General features: G+C 40.6%; 1 protein-coding gene and 2 non-coding genes across 4 annotated transcripts in view; 2 read left to right on the top strand and 1 right to left on the bottom strand.

Annotated features, from left to right (window-relative positions):
• The first annotated feature begins 681 nt into the window (after positions 1 to 681).
• Positions 682 to 19,940, top strand: part of FAM169A (family with sequence similarity 169 member A) — a 52,200-nt gene continuing 32,941 nt past the window's right edge. Inside the window, exons 1-4 of one of the 2 annotated variants that reach the window (XM_075543044.1) lie at positions 682 to 813; positions 3,267 to 3,366; positions 4,969 to 5,054; positions 9,042 to 9,213. In XM_075543044.1, the coding sequence (XP_075399159.1) occupies positions 682 to 813; positions 3,267 to 3,366; positions 4,969 to 5,054; positions 9,042 to 9,213 (490 nt within the window). The remainder of the gene's footprint in view (positions 814 to 3,266; positions 3,367 to 4,968; positions 5,055 to 9,041; positions 9,214 to 19,940) is intronic. The other variant, XM_075543045.1, reaches the window with a different exon arrangement.
• Positions 4,429 to 4,555, top strand: LOC142441586 (small Cajal body-specific RNA 4). Its single transcript, XR_012782953.1, has one exon.
• Positions 7,637 to 7,779, bottom strand: LOC142441632 (small nucleolar RNA SNORA48). The gene has a single exon (XR_012782995.1). It is a non-coding gene; the product is annotated as a small nucleolar RNA SNORA48 (small nucleolar RNA).

The following is a 19,940-nucleotide window of genomic DNA, read 5'->3' as shown; positions in this document are numbered from 1 at the left end:
TTGAAGAATTCTAATAATGCCTTCGTTCAGAAATTGATCAAACATACAATTAAGATGCATTGATGATCATTGGTGATTGGCATGCAAAAGTTGGAAACAAAGGAAGGGACAGTATTGGAAAATGTGGGCTTGGTGATAGAAACAAAGCTGGAGATCACATAATAGAATTTTGCCAGACCAATGACTTGTTCATAGAAAATAACAATAATTAAATAGCACAAGAAAGTGAGTTGAAAAAAAATTAAATAAGTAATTTAGCCATCTGGTTAAATATATGGGATATATGTTGGTCTGCTAAACCACAAAGTCAGCAGTTCAAAAACCCCCGCTGCCCTGTGGGAGAAAGATGAGGCTCTCTCCTTTTGTAAAGAGTTAGTCTTGGAAACCCACAGGGGCAGTTCTACTCTGTCCTATAGGGGCCACCATGAATCAGAATTGACTTGATCTGATGCATTGGAAAACTTGCTCGTGGCTGATTTTAGTAAGTGGTGGTTTTAAGAGGTGGTGGTTTTAGACATAGTTGGTTAAATCAGCAGGCTCAGATTGAAGTATGTCTTTGTAGGATGAGTAGGGGAGTTGCCTTACAATTAAACGCAGCAGTACTCCAATCAGTACTTTTTCCTGTTAGTAAAGCGGGCCTTTTATATCCTGAATGGTTTTCTCCTTTTGTTGTTAAAGACAATGGTGTTCCCGGTAGACCTGCTGGAAAATGGCAGTCATGAGGAATTGGAAACTTCTGCTGAGGATTACATGGCAGACCTAAGGTGTGGGGACCCTGAAAATCCAGAGGTTTTTTCATTTTTAAATATTACGGTAAGACGTCTTTGTGATCTCATTCAGTCTTGTTAGTCAAGTGTATTGGAGAAATGAATTGCTTCTTTATTTTTACCATTTTTAAGTGCTAATCATGCGTTTTTGAAATCATCAGAAGTCTATTCAGTAAAATGGATAAAATACTAGTAAAGTAACAGGCAGCGCAACCAGTTTTTTCAAAGACTCCACAGGGTATTGCTCATGATCCATTTTATACCTTTGTGGTATGTACGTAAGCTATGTGTACATATAAATGATGTATGCTTACCCCACCCCCTTTTCTTAGAATGGTTACTATAGTGTAGCTAATGCAAATGGAATTTACTTCGGGCTTGGAATTTGGGAGCTTAGGATTTTTTTTTTGTTTAAAAAAAATCAGCAAAATACTAAACTAAATTTTTTGGTCACCAGTCTTTTCTTCCACTTATAGACGAGTAAAATCAAACTTCTAATTAGGAGCTGGGATGTGTGTGTGTGTGTATAGTGATAACAAGCTCATTAGATTTGCCATTGTCAAGTCCCAGCTCACTGTGAATTGATGATGGCTGAATGAGTTCTCTTAACTTCTTGAGACCTCAGATTTTTTTCCCTACAATATGAGGTTGAAGCAATGATCCTTAAAAGTCTTCTCCAGCACCAATAATTTATAATTTTCTAACCTGTAGTATTGTTTATAAAAGGAGTTTAGTTTTGAATTAGAGAAAGCAGACAAACACAAAAAGCAGTTTTAGTGATAGAAACAAAGGATGCATGTAGCTTGCTGGAAAAACTCTCAATTGGCATCTTTCAATAATTCAGTAAAATGCATTTTCCCGGTAAGTCAGTAGAAGAATGTTGTTATCCTGAGATGGTCTACAGAAGTGGAGACAGTATGGCTCTATTTGAGTGACATCACAGGCCTGGTCCCAGCTTTTGTTTTCATTTGTCCCTGCGGCCACATGCAGCAGGGTTTATTGCAAGAAGCTTTTGTTTTTTCCAAGATATTATTCTCGAAAAGGGAAGTTTATCTAGGTTTGTTTCAGAGATTAGAACTAGTTTCCTCTATGGAATGATGTACAAGGGGGTATCTCCCCCCAGTGGAAAAATGCTCTGTTGGGCGGAGCTTTCATAGTCTGCCTTTTTCCGCTAGGTGAGCATCCAACACCTCGCTCTGTGTTAGTGCACCCAGTGGTGTTGCCTGGGAAGGCTCACTGGTCACGGTGAATTTTTTTGTAAAAACAATTTCGCTCAAACCTCATTTTTTTTGATGGCCAATTTCAGACAGCAGCATGTGGCTGTGAAATTTTATGATGTTGAACACAGCTTACAAGAACAGCACTATAGGAAAAACTCAAGTGTACGAATAGTTTTGAAAAAGGTAAAATGTTGATTGATGACATTGTTCTGGATGTCCATCAACTTCCCGAATGGATGAAATGTCTCTAAAATTCGTGCACTTGAGCTTGAAGACTGACAACAGACCACTGAAGAGATGGGGAAGTTACCTGGACCATCTTGGGCTTGGATCAGTGCATTTTGATGGGAAGATTTGGAAGGGTTGTTGGGAAATTTGTGCCTTGGGTTCTGACTGACCAGGTAAAAGAGCGTGAGTGGAAACATGCTGTGCTTTGAAAGAACAGCTCCAAAGTGACCCAGACTTTTTCATCACTGGTGATGAGAGATGGTGCCAATCCTATGACCCCCAAACAAACATCATTCAGGCCAGTGGAAGGAAGACCATTGTCGCCTCGCCAAGAAAAGCCCATCAAGTAAAATCAAAGGTCAAGATGATGCTCATTTGCTATATATATATATATATATATATATATATATATATATATATATATATATATATATATATATGAGACCATAGTGCATTTGGGGTTTGTTCCACTAAGTCAGACTATTGTCCAAGCTTTCTATTTAGAGGTTCTGAAAAGATTGCGTAACAATGTGCTGCAAAAAAGGCCTAATTTGTAGCAGATGGGCAGCTGGTTTTGCCACCATGACAATGCACCTGCTTACACAGCCATCTCAGTGAGCCAGTTTTGGGCAAAAAACAGCATGACTCCCTAGCCCCATGAACCTTACTCACCTGACATTGCTCAGTGCAACTTCTTTTTGTTTCCATGAATGAAGAGGGACATGAAAGGACAATTTGATGATGAAGAGGTGAAGAAAAAAATGAGGGAGTGTCAGCCATTCAAAGAGATAAGTTTGAAAAATGTTTCCAAGAATGGAATTGTCAAAAAAAAAAGAAAAAGAAAGAAAAGAATGGAATTGTCTATTTGACAAAGGTAGTAAGTGTAATGGAGAGTATGTTGAAGGTGATAATGTTTTGTAAAAGAAAATTAAATACATAGCTTTGAAAAAAAATTCCTTTTTTTGATAGCCTCTCATATTATAATTAGAATAATTTATTATGTGCTTTCTTAAAAGGCTCTACACTAATATTTAACCAATTGCCCTTTCAGATTCCTGTTAGCCTGTCAACTGTAGGCTTTGTACCTCTTTATGGTGGGGATCAGACCCAGAAGGTTCTTGCTCTGTTTGCACCCGAGGACTCACTCACAGGTCTGGTTTCTGTTCATTTTTGTACTCTGGGAAATTTTCCTTCTGTTAGAAATGTTAAGTAAATCTAATTCTCGGTTGCCAACATTAAATGCTTCAGTGGACAAAGGGTGTAGCTGGGATATATTATACTAGAAAACAAGGGTATATTTAACGATTGCAGAAACCCACAGGAGACATGCCTTCGGGTTGCTGTGAGTGAGAATTGATTTAATGGCAGAGAATTTGTGGGGGTCTTTTCTTGTTACGTAAAACTCCAAAGAGGCCTGGTGGTGTTGTAGGTGAAAAGTTGAGCTACTGATAGAAAGATAAGACTTTCGGCTCCCTTGAAGATACTCCAATCCAGGCAACCAACGGGGGCAGTTAGTTCTACTCTGTCCTGTGGGCCCTCTGAGTTGGAATGACACCTATGGCAGAGGATTTGGAGTTTCCTACGAACCGGAAGGAGCTCGGAAGGTGCAATCCTTAAGAATTGGTCTACTGGTGTCGACAGGATCAGGCATCAGAAGGCCCAAAACAAACAATCATATCGATGCCAATGATGGGGGCCAGAGTGGAGACCCAAAGCCCATCTGTAGACAATTGGACTTCCCCTCACAGAAGGATCACAAGGAAGGGATGAGGCAGCCAGGGTGCAGTAGAGCACCCTAGTTCTTAATGCTCCCCCCACAGGTTCTTTAATGCTTCCCCCTCCCCCACTATCATGACTAGTTCTGTCTTACAAATCCGACTAGACTGAAGCATGTACACTGGCACAGATAAGAGCTCTTGAACACAGAATCCAGCATAGACAAACCCTCAGGAACAATAAGGGGAGTAGCAGTACCATGCAGGGATGGGGAAGGTGAGGAGAGAAAAGTGGAATTGATCACAATGATTGACATATAACCACCCCCCCCCGGGCGGGGGGGGATGAACAACAGAAACATGGGTGAAGGGAGACAGAGGATGGTGTAAGATATGAAAATAATAATTTATAATTTTCAGGGGTTCACAAGGGGGGAGGGTAGGGAAGGGAGGGGGAAAAAGCTGATACTAAGGGCTCAAGTACAAGAAAATGTTTTGACTGGAGGACTAAGAAGGCTGGGTCTGATGAAGCAAGACTCTGCTGATACACTCCTCCTAGACAAAAGGGTGGAGAGAGCAGCCCTTACTGAGAGCATCACAGGGCTGACGGTACCACCCAACATTCGCTAAAAAAAAAAAGAAAATGTTTTGAAAATTATGCTGGCAACATATGTACAAATATGCTTGGTACAATTGATGTATGGATTGTAATAAGTGCTGTAAGAGCCCCAATAAAATAATTTTTATAGATAAAGATAAAAACCCTTAAAAATAAATAAAAAGTCAAAAGGAAAAAAAACAACTTGTCTGCTAACTGAACAAAAGGTGAGCAGTGGACCCCCCAGCCGGCTCTGTAGCACAGTAAGGCAGTCAGCCTCTGTACTGGTCACAGCTCGGACCCCCTGTGCACAGGGTCCATTGACTGCAGAGGGTCCGGGTGCATTTTTATCTTTTATATGACCCTGATATGCTGACTAGTAAGACTGTGTGCTTTCAGACTTAAGACTTAAATGTTAATAACCGTTTACTTTGTTTTAGCTGTGGCACTTTACCTTGCTGATCAGTGGTGGGCTATTGATGATATTGTGAAAACATCTGTCCCTTCTAGAGAGGGGCTTAAACAGGTAAACAAGATTCTATATTTTTAAAAGTTCCCTGACTCACATTGTATGTCCCATGAGCACTGATGATTTTTGAAGTTATTGATCTCATCTGCATTTTAACGAGACCAGGTTAGAGTCAACCTTCAGAGTCTCACTCTTAACAAAGGAACTGGCATTCCAGGTGGGCTTCTTTGGTTTTATGGGGTTCTAAAGGTGTTTGGGAATTGGATGAGGAAGAAGGGATTTTTGGCTTAGCTGAGCTACCCTTACCAAGTTCAACGTCTGATTTTCTTACCTAAGAAGAAAATGTAGACTCTCTTAAGTGAAAATGTTGAGATTCTCTGCTCCGTGGAAACTGACCAGGAAACGTGCCCTTTGAGGCCTCCTGGCGAGGTCTGTGCTGTGGTCTAAACAGCGGCCAGGCTTCTCCAAGAGCAAGCCTCCTAGTCTCACTCAGCACGGCCCTGGGAGAAAGCAGCCGGCTGAGGCTGTTGCAGGAGGGTCGCTGGCCTTAAGGCTAGAGGTGAAAGGGCTTTGAGAGACTTCGCTGATGTTCTGGCTTGTACAGGGTAAATAGCACAGGGTGGAGAAGACCCTGAAAAACCAAGAGGTGAAATATTCAAGGAGGCAGGGCAGAATTAAGAACTGTGGAACTATTTGATGCTTGGAAGAATATGAGTGGCAATAAAAGTGAGGGGATAGGAAGATTTGACTTGGGAGTCATACGTTAGACTCTCCTTAAGGAGAATATGGACTTTTTGGAGAAAGCGTTACTCTCTTCTTTGCATCATCATGCAGCGAATTCCTAGAGACATCCACATATGGCAAACCTTGTGCATTCATCCCAAGAGGAAGAGAGAGACTCTTTAAGGGGAGTAGAGTTGATAGAAATTACATGTGGCTATATCCTGATATTCTTCGTTAGACAACTGCAAGCGGCCGAGGCCGTAAAACGTGGTCCAGTCTGCAGGTGTCAGCCATTTGTGCCCATTCTTGTGGGAAGTCGCAGCAACCAGAAGAAACAAGAACAGCCTGTCCAGCGACGAGCCACTCCTTCAGAGACCGTAACCCCCAGCCTCATTCACTGTTAACATCCATTTATAAAACAACAATAATAAATGGAATTTAATTTTTAAAGGAACCCTGCGTAAAGTAAGAAACTTGCAGATTATCAGGGTGTTTTCATTTCTTCCCCTTGAATTTGGAGCTTTGCAAGAGATAAATGGACATGAGCATACGCACTTCTGGTGCTGCACTGATTCTTTGGAATGTGCTGGAGATACCAGCCCGATGGGCCTGTCTGTCAAGACTAAGCAGAATGTCTGCACTTGGAAATTGGCCAGCTTGATGAAGAGTCAAGGGCAGGAGCGAATTACAAAAACTTGCTTAAAAGCCTCAAATTGGAGAAGTAAACAGCAGTGGAAGAGTCTATGTAACTTGTTGTGGAACAGATCTGCTAGATGATGAGTTGTCTGAAGCTCCTGGGGTGTGTAAGTAGGATTGGAGTTTCATGGATTGTGAAGGGCATTGGCATGTAAGTGTTAAAGAATGGAGAAAGGCAGTATTATGTGGATAGTCCATGGTAGCTTGTCTTCGACAAGTGAAGGAACTTTGGGGGTCCTGGGGGATAGCAAGGAGGGAGTGGACTCCAAAACCCAAACTCAGGCCACCGTGTGGACCCCTGCAACAGGTATCCCTTAGCCTGAATTACCTTTGTGACATCCCCCTGAGAAATAGGAAAACCGGAGGAGACTGCTTTTCTGTTCAAACCCTGGCCCATGGAGAAGAGCTGGTTGGTGAATTTACAGGAGGAAGGGAGCATTCCTCTAGCCCGCAGGCATAGGGCCTCGAATAGCTATTTGTGGAAGCCTCACTTCCCTCCACCTTATAATGTGGTGAAAATCTGGTAAGATACTACAGATCCTAACCGTGTGCCTGAAACGTAGCGCTCGGGGAGACCAAGAGGAACTCTCAGTAGCTTGCTGTAGAAGGTTGTTCTTTTTTCTGTGCTGGTCCCCATCATGAGGACTCACAGGTTGGCATTTTGAACCCACCAGCCGCTGCGTAGGAGATGGATGTGGCAGCCTGCTTCATAAAGGTTGACAGCCTTGGAAACTCCACGGGGCAGTTCAGCCTGTCCTATAGGATTGCTCTGAGGAGAATGGACTCCAGAGATGGGTTTGGTTTGGGGTTGGCTGCCATTTTATCTGTACTTTGATGAACACAGAAATGGCAGATAGATTCTGCATGGCGCAGTGCTGGAAGAACAACCTTCCACTGAGTGGATTTCAATCCTTTAGGACGGGGTATAACTGGCCCTTTGAGTTTCTGAGATTTTAAGTCTTTACAGGGAGTAGACCTCATCTTCCTCTCATTGAGCAGCTGCTGGGTCCGAACTGCTGACTCTGTGATTAGCAGCTCGATGCATCTAGCCCATACACCACCAGAGCGTCTTAGTCAGCACAATGCTGGAGGGGGCAACTTAACATGAAGAAATTCAATAGGGGTAATTGTACAGTAACACAACTAGGTGCAAACAAATTAACTGTATGTGCACATAATGAAGGCTAAAATGAAACAGCAGTTTTTTATTTTTTATTTTTTAATGTGTCCTAGGCATGAAACAGCTCTGGCCACGATTTAGGCATCAAGCTAGGAAGAACAAAGGGCTGCCAGTCTACTCTGCCCTTGACTGATATAAGAGCACCACTACCAATCAGGTGTCTCTTGCCCCTAGCCAAGGGTAAAAACAGCAGTTTTTTAAAAAAGTGCGAACTATAGTTAATTAGAAGTAAAATCAAAGTAAGGAGGGGAAAAAAAGGAAAGCTAATAGACCCTTCCTTGAGTTTATGTAGCCCAGACCCAGCAGCATTTGTGTCCTCTGAATGCCAAACACAGGAGAGGTATGTTCCGGAGCCGTGCCAAAGGGACAGTTTTGAATGGAGGAGCACCCACCATTGCCAGGACAGCCAGTTTCCTTCCCAGAGTGTCTATGGCCAGCGCTGGTGTGAAATGTAGGGGAACCTCATGGCTCCTTTCCAGTCTTTGTAGGCTCTACTGCTCCAGGATAGGAGTGCAGTGTTGGGGAAGTAGATTTCAGCTCAGTTAGAGGAGAAAGAGTTTTATAATGGTCAGAGACACCTGTGAATGGAATGGGTTAGCTGGCAAGCTCCTAAACTCATTGTCGTGGGGGTGATGGTGGTGGGGGGTGGTGGTAGTAGTGGTGGTGGTGGGGTGTCTGGAAGAGTTACGTGACTATGATTAATCTTTTCTCTTTCTATTCAGCTAACCAAAGAGCAAACATGTCTTCCTTTAAAAGTGATTGGAGAACAGACCAGCACTCTTTTTTTAGCAGTAAATAAAGTCTACAAGGGAAATATTTGATGTTAAAAATTTGAGGGGAAAGTGGTTTCTTTCGGTCTTGTAATCCTGTGTAGGAAGGGTACGCTATTTTTATTCCATGACTGTCCCAAGTACCTTTTCACTTGATTTTATGATACTACTGCCCTCTTTTGCTGATCTGATGGGGGGTGGGAGAGAGGGAGGGTGTGTGTGTGTGTGTGTGTGTGTGTGTGTGTGTGTGTGTGTGTGTGTGTGTGTGTGTGTGTGTGTTTTTGGAAAAGATGAAACTGATTCCTTTCCCAGGAGCATAATTATGGCTTTGCTCATCACGTGAAGTAATTGTCCTAGAAGCCTTGAGGCAGTGCTTCTCAACCTAGACAGAGAAAGAGACCCCTGTTGAAAAGGAGCATTGTGGCCGGGGACACTGCGAGCCACTTTCACCTTGTGTAGAGGGACGGTTCCACGTGTGATGTGTCTCTGGGAGTGCAGTGGTACTGGTTTGAGGGTTAGACTTATCTCTGTGGTGGTAAAATGTTTTCCAAATCATTTTGAATATATTAGAGCTGCTTAGAATGCCAGAATGAGGGGGAGCAGGGAGCAAGGTAGGAGCATCCGGGATCGATGCACATTTTAACTCCTGTGCCTGGTGTTTGACTCTCTTTGTAGGTGAGCACTCTTGGGGAAAGAGTGGTTCTGTATGTTCTGAATCGAATTATTTATAGAAAACAGGAAATGGAGAGAAATGAGATCCCATTTCTGTGTCATAGCAGTACTGATTACGCTAAGATTCTGTGGAAGAAAGGAGAAGCCATTGGGTTTTATTCAGTTAAGCCTACAGGTGAGTGTTTAAAAGTTCTTTACTATAACATCCTCCATTTAGAACCCCTACTGTATAAATACCCTTGTTCAATTAACTTCCAGAGAGTAAATTGAGGTGATTTTACTTAGCATTTCTTTCAAAGTATTTTGGATCTGGCATTCTATAAAAGTGATGATTGTTAGGAAAGTTAAAAAGTTTAACTTGAAAAAATCTTTCAGAAAAAGTATTTTAAAAAAGCACCTTGCTCCATATATATTGGTGAAATCTATGGTTGTACAATTGACCTCCTATTTTTCCATCTTCCTTTTCTGTACATGTTTAGCTTCATTCCACTACTCTCACTATTGTTGGCTCCTTTTAAAGCCACCTGTGGCCCAAACGCATAGCTCTTTTCTGCTTCACACACAGTGGATGCAAGCTGTGACATGCTGAAGGACAAACTGGCAAATTTCCAAGAAAAGCAGAGTAATTAATATGTGTGGGAGGCCTCGGAAAGTTCATAGGGGGAACTCTCTTATCTCTCATTCCATGCATCCCGTCACTTTTGTAAACCCCCCTTGACTATGAGAAATTGAAACACATTTTGAAACGGTTTGTTTGCATTAATTGATCCTAAGCCTCAGCGGTGCCCTTCCCTGAGAGGCGCACGGCGTCTTCACTCTCCCTGCGCCTGCTTTCCTCTTCTCTCAGCTCCGAGAGCTCTGCAGCCCAGAGAGGTCCTGGCCCCTGTCGGATTCTGAGCTGCTTCCTCTGTGCAGCCCCCAGCCCCTCACAGCCGTCAAGTGAAACGCCTGCCTTGTTTTACACCCCAAACAAAAGAACTTTCCTGAAGAACACACAGCATTATTTTTCTTTGTTAGATTTCATGGCTTCCAAATATTTCTCTTGGCCACACTGAATTTACTGCCGGTGTGAAAAGCGGCTGTTTCTGATGCCTTAATCACATGATTAGTACACATGCATGATGAGAATTAGTCTGTTAAGTTCAAAGAAGGAAGATTAATGTTTACCTGATTTACAAAGTGGATGTGTAATGTGAAGCGATCTTGCTTTATAGTAAATATAATAAGACTTCAAAAGGCTGGTGGGAAAATGTGTTACCTTTTCATTTCACTTTTCCCATGAACTTTTGGAAGCTTCCTTGTTCTTTGGGCCTCTTTGAATATGCCACCTCATTCTTATATAGATGCGAAATAGGACAATATTTTACACAAAACAGGAAAGATTTCATGATTTGATATGAAAGAAACCATAGTGCTTGTTAAGTGGAAACTTTCTGCTGTATTGTGCAATATTCTGGGTTTTAAAATGTTTTAATACACTTAAGAGATAGTGTGATTTCAATGCCTTATACTTTTTTTTCTGCTAAAGATAATTCCCATGGGAATTGGAGGTTTGCTGCTTCTCAGATTGGTTCCAGAGGAATTTCCGTCCTGAGACTAGCTCAAAGACATTTAGAAGATATGCTAGTTCTTAATCCCTTTTTATTAAGCACTTGGTTTTGATGAATGACACAGTGGTTAAAGAATTCCCCTTTTTTATTTATGCTCAATATGTGATTCCAAGAGTATGCTGTTTTTCATTTCCTGTGCATTTTGGAGACTTTTTCTCCTAGTAAACATTAAGCTTCGAGTAGAAAGGTCGGCAGTGTGACTCCACAGCTGCTCCATCAGAAAGCGATGGGGCAGTCTACTTGGCTAAATAAAGAGTTCCAGCCCTGGAAACCTTATACACCAGCCTTACTCTGTGCTGTGTGGACACCAGGAAGCAGAATGAGCTCGATGGCAGTGAGTTTGGATTGGTTTCTCTCCTTTGGACCCACGCCGAACGATGTCTGTGTGTTCCGATCATCAATTCTGTTTTATGTCTTCAGGCTTCCACCACTCCTGGTACCTTTCAGACTTCTCTGATAATTGTCTTTCTAAGGCTTTATTCATTTTAGTTTTTGGCTCCTTTAAGCTCTGGCTCTTCGCTAAGTAGATGTGTTCATGGGGTTGCTATCTGTCAGAATCTGCTCGATAGGACACAACACCAACATAGCGTTTTGAGTCAGAAACCATTTGATTCCACTCAGGAATGCTTTTTCTACAAAGGAAACCCAAGTAGAATAAATTATTTTGGAAGAAATGTCCAAGACAAATACTAAAACACTTTGTCTAGAAGTATTTCTGATCTCTTTCTCTATACGTATATACACCAATAGCAAGATGATAAAACCTTACATAAATTTGTAACTGAATGAGACTTGGTAAGTTACTATTGTTTTTATTAAGTGTCATCAATATGATAGGTTTGACATATAAAAGACTATGAGGTCAAATACTATTACAGTACAATGAAGTTTAGACACTAAATTATTTTTTGCCTGAAATAAAGAGTTTTCTGATAAGAATTAGTTTGGCTGCTTTGTTTGGGGCTTTTTTGTCTTGTTTTTGCTTGGAGGGTGATTAGGTCTGTTTTATTATAAAGCTATTTGGTTTTATTTTTAAATTTTTGGTTATTCTACTGTATTATTTTAAGGTCCTATTTGATTCTCTTTAGGTAATACTCCATTTTTTTTTTTTTTTACTTTTGGGATGATCTTTAATTCTTTCAAAATACTCCCAAAACACTGCACTTTGTAGTTCTTGTTAGGTGCTGTTGAGTCAATTTCGATGCATAGTGACCCTGTATACAACAGACCGAACACCACCTGCTCCTGCTCCATCCTCACGATCGTTGTTACGTTTGAGCCCATTGCTGCAGCCACCGTGTCAAGTCGTCTTTCCAAAGGTCTTCCTGTTTTGTAGACCCTCCACTTTGCCAGACATGATGCCATTTTCCAGGGACTAGTCTCTGTGGATGATAACTTGTACATGAGAATGAGATGAAGTCCGAGGAGCCACCGGACAGCACTTCTTCCAGAACAGATTAATTTTGCCTTTTTTTTGAGGGGTGGGGTGGGGGTGGTGTTATTCTAGTACTTTATTTCCACTTTCACATACTTTTGAGGCAATTGAATAACCATGGTTTAGGTCAAGTACACTTTAGTCCTCAAAATAATGTCCTTTTCAACACTTTAAAGGTCTGTTGTGCAGCGTATGTACCCAGTGCAGTGTGTCATTTGATCCCTTGACTGCTGCTTCCATGACCATTAATCATGGATCCAAGCAAGATGAAATCCTTGACAACTTCATTCTTTTTTCCAATTTTTACGATGTTAAATGGACATTGTTATTGGATGATCTTCAGCAAAATTTTACTTGCATGTGATAACAATGGTATTGCTCTATAATTTAAACATTCTGTTGGGTTACCTTCCTTTGGAATGGGTACAAATAGGGATCTCTCCCAATCAGTTTGCCAAGTAGCTTTCTTCCAAATGTCATGGCACAGACTAGTAAGGGCTTCCAGGGCTTCAGCGTGTTGAAGCATTTCAGTTGGTATTCCATCAATTCCTGTAGCCTTGTTTTTGTCTGATGCCTTCAGTGCAGTTCGGACGTCTTCTTTCAGTACTGTTGGTTCTTGATCATATGCTACCTCTTGAAATGGTTGAATGTTAACTAGTTCTTTTTGGTATGGTGATTGTGTATTCTTTCCATCTTTAATTGTTGCTCCCTCCATTGTTCAATGTTTTGCCCAGAGAAATTTTTTATTATTGAAACTTGAGGCTTGTTGGAAGACATGGACAATTCTTCGAGAAACAATCCCTCCCTGGACTATCTCCAAAACTTGAGGCTTGAATTATTTCTTTAGTTCATTCATATTAAGATATGCAGAATATGTTCTTCCTTTTTGGTTTTCAACTCTAGGACTTGGCATATTTCATTATAATATTTTACTTTTTCTCCTTCAGCTACCCTTTCAAATTTTCTATTCTGCTCTTTAACTTCATTATTTCTTCCATTTTCCTTAGCTAGGATTAAGAGCTCTTTTTTCTCATTTTGAGTCACTCCCCATCATCAAATGAAGGTCTCTAAGTCTTTATTCCATGTCTTTTCTCCATGTCTTTAGGGTAAGCTCTACTTTGAGAAGGCAGCTCTTCCTTAGTCATATTCTGAGTGTCTTCTGACCCAATGGGCTCCTCTTCTGGCACAATCTCTGACAATGTGCGCTACTATTCATGAAGTTTTCAGAGACCAATTCCTAGACAGTCTTTTCTTTCTTTGTAGTCTCCTCTTAGTCTGGACATTCTGCTGAAATCTGTTCACATTTGGTAATCCTGCTGGTATTTGAAAAATACCAGTGACATAGCTGCTAGCTTCACAGCCAACACACAAGCCACCACAGTACAACAAAGTGAGACAATTGGGTACTTCATAGTGGTCTCTATTAAATTCATGCTTATTTGGTAATTAAAAAGGGCTTTCTGGAAATAATTTGTTTAAAAACTTTATTGGTGGAATTAATGTTTTTATGCATTGATAAATAATTGTTTACACACTGGTTCCTTTATCATTTGTTTTGAAAAATAAATTATGAGTTACATTATACCAAGAACATTTCCTCCTCTCTTCATGATTGTCTTGTTAACCTCTTGGTAAATAGAATTATTGATACGGTACGTCTTACCTGTCCAGTGATCCAGTAGATTGTCAAGCTGAAGACATTTCCTCTTGGGAACAGAGCACTCAGAACACTACTGGTTTGTATTGTTTTGTTTGTTTATGTTAGGGTGTATCTCAGAGGTGCTACGTCATATGTTTTCCCTTTTTTTGGTATATGCAACCCAGGATTGGTGAACCTATAGGGAAAGCAAGTAGAAGAAGGGGTCCGGGATGGGATGTATAGTGGGGAGTGGGGGTGGTGGTTCTGTTAAAAGGGAAACAATCAATGTCAAGGAGTTCATGTAGAAAAAGAATGTCTGGAAACTGTGGTAGCAATTGTACAATTTTACTCAACATGACTGAACTATGGAATGATACATTTATTAAATCCCAATTAATAATAAATTTTTTAAAATAAAAGTAAATGGGCAAAAAGCAATCTTGCATTTATCTTTCATATTTCTTTTAGGGCTGGCAGTGTTGTATTATTTCAACAGGATCAATACCTCTATGCATGTTGATTTCCTATGAAATCAACAAAAGATTTCACTGTGCAGTTTTCTCAGTGGCTGAATAAGATTACTCTAGTGCAGCGGTTCTCAACCAGTGGGTGTGTGTGTCAAACGATCCTTTCACAGGGGTCGCCGGATTCATAACAGTAGCAAAATTACAGTGATGAAGTTGCAATGAGAATAGTTTTATGGTTGGGGGTTGCCGTGTGGGAGGTTGAGAAGCACTGCTCTAGTGTTAATTGGGGCAGTGGTAGGCCAGCTCACTTGGGGGCGTTCTGTGTTGGGTCCTCGCTGTGAATAAAGGTGCATGGAATGTATAGTGTCACAGAATCACACCCTCTTCTTACACAGTTGGGAAATTTTTGTGGCCCAGGACACATGTTCTTTTTCTTCACCACCCACTTTCCTGAGCCAGTTCATGACAAAGTGTTTATCGTTATAGTAAACCCAACGCGATTCTTGTTGTCTGGTAAGTAGTGCTCATATAAGAGGTCTCCTCAGTGTTAACTGCATAGGGCTTTCCCTAAAACTGGAAGGTGGAGGAGCAGTCATTTTTTAAAATCATTTTATTGGGGGCTCGTACAGCTCTTATCACAATCCATACATACATCTGTTGAGCCAAGCAAATTTGTACATATGTTGTCATCATTTACAAAACATTTTCTTTCCACTTGAGCCTTTGCTATCGGCTCATTTTTACCCCTCCCTCTCCCACTTTCCCTCCCTGATAAACTCTTGATAATTTATAAATTACTATTATTTTTTCATGTCTTACACTGACTGATATCTTGAAGGGAGCAATCTTTTTTTTTTTAAATTTTAACAATTTATTAGGGGCTCATACAACTCTTATCACAGTTCATACATATACATACATCAATTGTATAAAGCACATCTGTACAGTCTTTGCCCTAATCATTTTTTTCTCCTCTTTTCTTTTTTTACATTTTATTAGGGACTCATACAACTCTTATCACCATCCATACATATACATACATCAGTTGTATAAAGCACATCCATACATTCCCCGCCCCAATCATTCTCAAGGCATTTGCTCTCCACTTAAGCCCTTTGCATCAGGTCCTCTTTTTTTTTTTCCCCTCCCTCCCTGCTCCCCACTCCCTCATGTGCCCTTGGTAATTTATACCTCGTTATTTTGTCATATCTTGCCCTATCCGGAGTCTCCCTTCCCCCCTTCTCTGCTGTCCCTCTCCCAGGGAAGAGCTCACGTGTGGATCCTTGTAATCAGTTCCCCCTTTCCAACCCACTCACCCTCCACTCTCCCAGCATCGTCCCTCACACCCTTGGTCCTGAAGGTATCGTCCACCCTGGATTCCCTGTGATAGAGGCCATTTCTTAAGACTATTTTCCCTCTTCTCAGGATATAGAAAGGAGAATGTATGTCTCCTTTAACGATTGATAACCCACATTCAAGTGAAAACTTAAAACATGTACAGAAGTTAAATGTTCAAAAATGGAAAAAAGTAAGAACGATAATTACTATTATTTAGATAATTGCTTAACCTTGGCATTATTTGGCTCTATTTTTTCAAATATAGATATATTTGGAAACTATACCTAGCATACAATTGCTGTTTTAAATTCTTTATTGTTAAGTATTGCTGCTCTAAATTTTAAAAACACGTTCAATAGACAAGAGTTTGCTAATTTTGTTTTTCTTTATTATAAAGTAATTTAATTAGTTCTTTATTATTGTAAAGTTTTTAGTCTTTAACCTTTGAGTAGTAGAAAAGTATCACAGAAATTCACTGAATGGATTGGTGTAAGAGCTATAAGAGTTCTCAGTAAGATGACATATAAAAAAATAAAATAAAAATTCTGTGACTCACAAGTACAATAAAATTATAATTTTTTCTTTTATTCTTTAAACAAAGCAGTTTGCAAACTGTTTATGGCAGCTTTTCCTCACTTGGAAAATTTTTTCAAAGATAGAATTATATTAGAATTCTCCAATCTTAAATTTTTTTATCTACTAAAGTGAAATTCTCAAAACCCTGAAGAAACTCCAGCAACCAAAAATTAATACTCTTTTCAGTAAGGAAGACAGCCTTCTGCCTCAAAGAAACAACAATCTTTTCAGGAAAAAGCAACAAAACTTAATATTCTGTGTGTTTCAGATAAAATTCTAGACCTTGAAAACACAGCCATCCCAAATAACCTTATTTTCATGATGAGAATTTGAATGCGGATCCGCCTACTACTGTCTTTTGAGCCATTTCCCTGTAAAATATTAGCAAGGGAAGATACAATACTTCATCTGTTTACTCTGTGACTTCATATCCTTTGTATGTGCCCTTAGGATTTTATTTAGACAATTTTGAGGGACATGGCTTTACCTATCTTACAAGTTTGTTCAGACAGTTGTTTTAGTTCTCTATTCATTTAAGGGAAAACTCATTATTTCTTTGCCTTGCCCTGAAAGCAGAGAGCTTTATTTGTGAAGTGATGTTGGCGTGGCCGCACAGGGAGCAGCCGCATGTCTTACAGAACCAGACCACTTCACTGCCATCCATCCAATCCGACTCACAGCCACCCTGTTGGCAGGGAAGAACTGCCTGTGAGGGTTTCCGAAACTCGAACTCGTTTTACGGGAGTGGAATCCTATTTTCTCTCATGTGTTAGGAAACTTATAAATCATTGCCTGCTCTATGTCTGTATGGTTGTTTATATTCACTTCAGATTAGAGCTACTAAATGTACAAATGCATACGTGTTTTTATGGCATACCTTTAAAGATGTAATGGAAAGCACGAGGTGAAAGATAATTGAAAACTTGCTTGGTTACAAAAGCAGATGGTGCAGCTTTTCCATCTGGGTCCTGTACATGTAGCAAAAAAGTAACTGCTAGAAATAGCTTACAGAAGGGTGTGAATTGCAGAGAGTTCTTATGACAAATCTGAGAGTATAAATAAGGGAGGAATTGTTCTAGGTAGAGTTTTGCAGTAATTCCTTTACTCGGTCTTATATAATTAGTTCATTCACGGCACCAGTCAGTGTTTTTATTCACCTTAGTCGCATGCAAAGTGTACATTCAGGTTCCGCACAAATTTCATTCACAATTTGGGATCAAGTCATAGCAGCCTTTTGTACAGGCGTCTCGGGTTCGTACTGACCGGCATGGAGGAGCTGAGACTGGCCAAGTTTGGGGTGTGGCGACAGCTTTGATGTTTTCATTTAAAACAGTATATTGCACATGCGTCCACCTCCACTCCCACCAGATTTACAAAATAGGCATTTTAAAAAACATACATCCCAAATGACAAAATGAATAGGAGAGGAGCTAGCAGTGACAAAAGTTGACACGGAAGATGGATAGAGATGTGATCATTGGATCCAAGGATGCCACGAGAAAAGGCAGGAAGCAACCACATTTAGATGACAGAACCTTGGAAATGTTTGTTGTCGTAATGCTGGGCATTCTGGAAGGCGAGGCTAACGAGAGGGACTGGTGGGAAGTTTCTTCTCTAGCTCCATATGCTGGACTGAGGGCAGCTGGTGCTTTCACCTGCTTACCACTCAACGCACTACGTTACCAGGGCGCCTCAGAACTGTAGAATGCGTGTTTCCACATTGAAAGGCCCACCGGGCACTCATTCCAGTCGCTAAAATTGGGCCCAGTATGATCCATTATATTGTGAAATTTCTTGCCTCCAAAGAGTGAAAGATTGACAAGGACCAAGATGAGCATATTTGATTTCTCAATGTCAATGACAAAGTGAAAGCTAGATGTACCTGAGGGGAAACTGCTTTCCAAGGCAATTCTGTGCCCAAGTTATCTGCGGAGTGTGAAAATAAAAGAACGATATTTTCAGATGATCACCCCAAATAATTTAGCCCCTAATGGACCCTTGTTCTACGAAAACAAGAAAAACAGGATCAGGAAAGAGGGACACAATTAAAGAGAAAGGAAATACCAAATCATAATTATGCCATAGTTCTAGAACTGGTTAAATAATCAATTTCTCAAGCGCACCAGCATGTTTTTAAAGTTTGCTGGCCACATATGGCAGGTAGCTACACTTTGGGAGGAGTAGATATAGACCATACCTATCATTGCAGAAAGTTCTGTTGATCTTTTGTAGATCTGACTGATCTAGGTGGCCAACGTCAGAAAGCTCTGGGGCAGTGATTCAAGAACATGGATTGAATCGAATCCCTAGTGTGTTTGAGCTTTTCAAGTTCAGATTTACATCCTTCTGGGAGAATCTGGGGATACACCAGCATTAGTGACCAACAGTTATTAAGGTAAATAAAAAAACAGTACAGAAGAAGAAGAACTGATGATGCAATACATGGCCGTTTTGGTCAGACGTATTACATGGTCATACTGCAGGTACTGAAATGAATGTTGATACTGATCTAGCTAAAATGATAAATTATATTGGGGTCCTCGATAGGAACTGAACTTATGGGACTGGGATGTAGGAATGCATGTAGGAGATACATTCTCATCTTCTGTTTTGGCAAGTCATTTGATTGAAATGGAAATGGAAAAACCAAGAAATAGAAATTAAGAGGTAGTAAGCTATCAAGAGAAAGCAAATGCCAAGTAAATGGTTTTAGAGTTGTCATTTCTGGGGAGCTGAAAGTGTGTTTGTACGTGTGGATCAGGGAAGAGTTATTGGGACTGCTTTTATTCCAACAAATAAGTCCTAGAGAACTATTCTAACAATTGTTTTATTTAAGTGAAATTAAGCCTGGAGTGTAATCCCTGTAACAAGTAGACGCACTTTTATTGATCTGTTATGTGGCATACAATGATTAGGGCCACTTGCTAAAAGGACTGCAGTAGCTGGAACCCGTTGAAGAGGAGAAGGGGAGCGCTGATACCATAGTTAAGCATCGGGCTGCTAATGGAAGGAACCGTCAGTGGCCTGAACCCGTCGGCGGCAAGATGAGTCAGTGTGCTTCTGCAGCGATTTACAGCCTCAGACAGCCCGTGAAGCAGTCCTGTTCTGTCCACAGGGTCACCAAGAGCCGATGTAGGCTTGATGGCAACGCATTTGTGATTCGAGTTGAAGAAAACTCTCCTTCCTAAAACCACTGGTTAATTCAATGGAGCTTTGGCAAACTTTTACTTGCGAAAGAATAAAATAGAAGCATATGAATTTGTTTAAACCAGATAGCACATGTTAGTATAAATAAGCCGAGAGAAAATGCAAGTTTGGGGGCAGTTTTTATTACCTGGGAGCTCTGGTAGTGTAGTGGGTTATGAGTTAGGCTGCTAAAGTCAGCAGCTCGAACCTGCCAGCTGCTCCGCGAGAGAGAGGTGACGGAGGCCTTCTGCTCCTGTGAGAAGGTTGCACAGCTTGGAAACCCCAGTGGTAGTTATCCCTGTACTGTGGGGTTGCTTTGAGTTAGAATCAACGCAGTGGCAGTAAGGTGTCTTTGGTCCTGTTTGTTAAAGTTCATCTTTTGACCCTTGTGCTTTCAAAAATTATTTTAAGAAATAAAAAGCACTGTGATATAAAGTGAATCTGGGTTCATAGTACAAGGGGTACCCAAAATAAACCGGAGTTTTTCAAAGCTATGTATTTAAATTTTTTTTTAACAAACCAACTTATCACCTTTAAAGTGTACTCTCCATTATCCTTAATACATTTGTCAAATCTGCAATTCCATTCTTGGAAACATTTTTCAAACTCACTTGTTTGGATGGCTGACAGCTCCTCCATTTTTTTCTTCAC

This window comes from Tenrec ecaudatus, chromosome 2 (assembly GCF_050624435.1).
Source record: "Tenrec ecaudatus isolate mTenEca1 chromosome 2, mTenEca1.hap1, whole genome shotgun sequence".
In the NCBI taxonomy this organism is placed as follows: Eukaryota; Metazoa; Chordata; class Mammalia; order Afrosoricida; family Tenrecidae; genus Tenrec; species Tenrec ecaudatus.
Note: the sequence above shows the minus strand (reverse complement) of the source record. Positions and strands in the feature narration are given on the sequence as shown.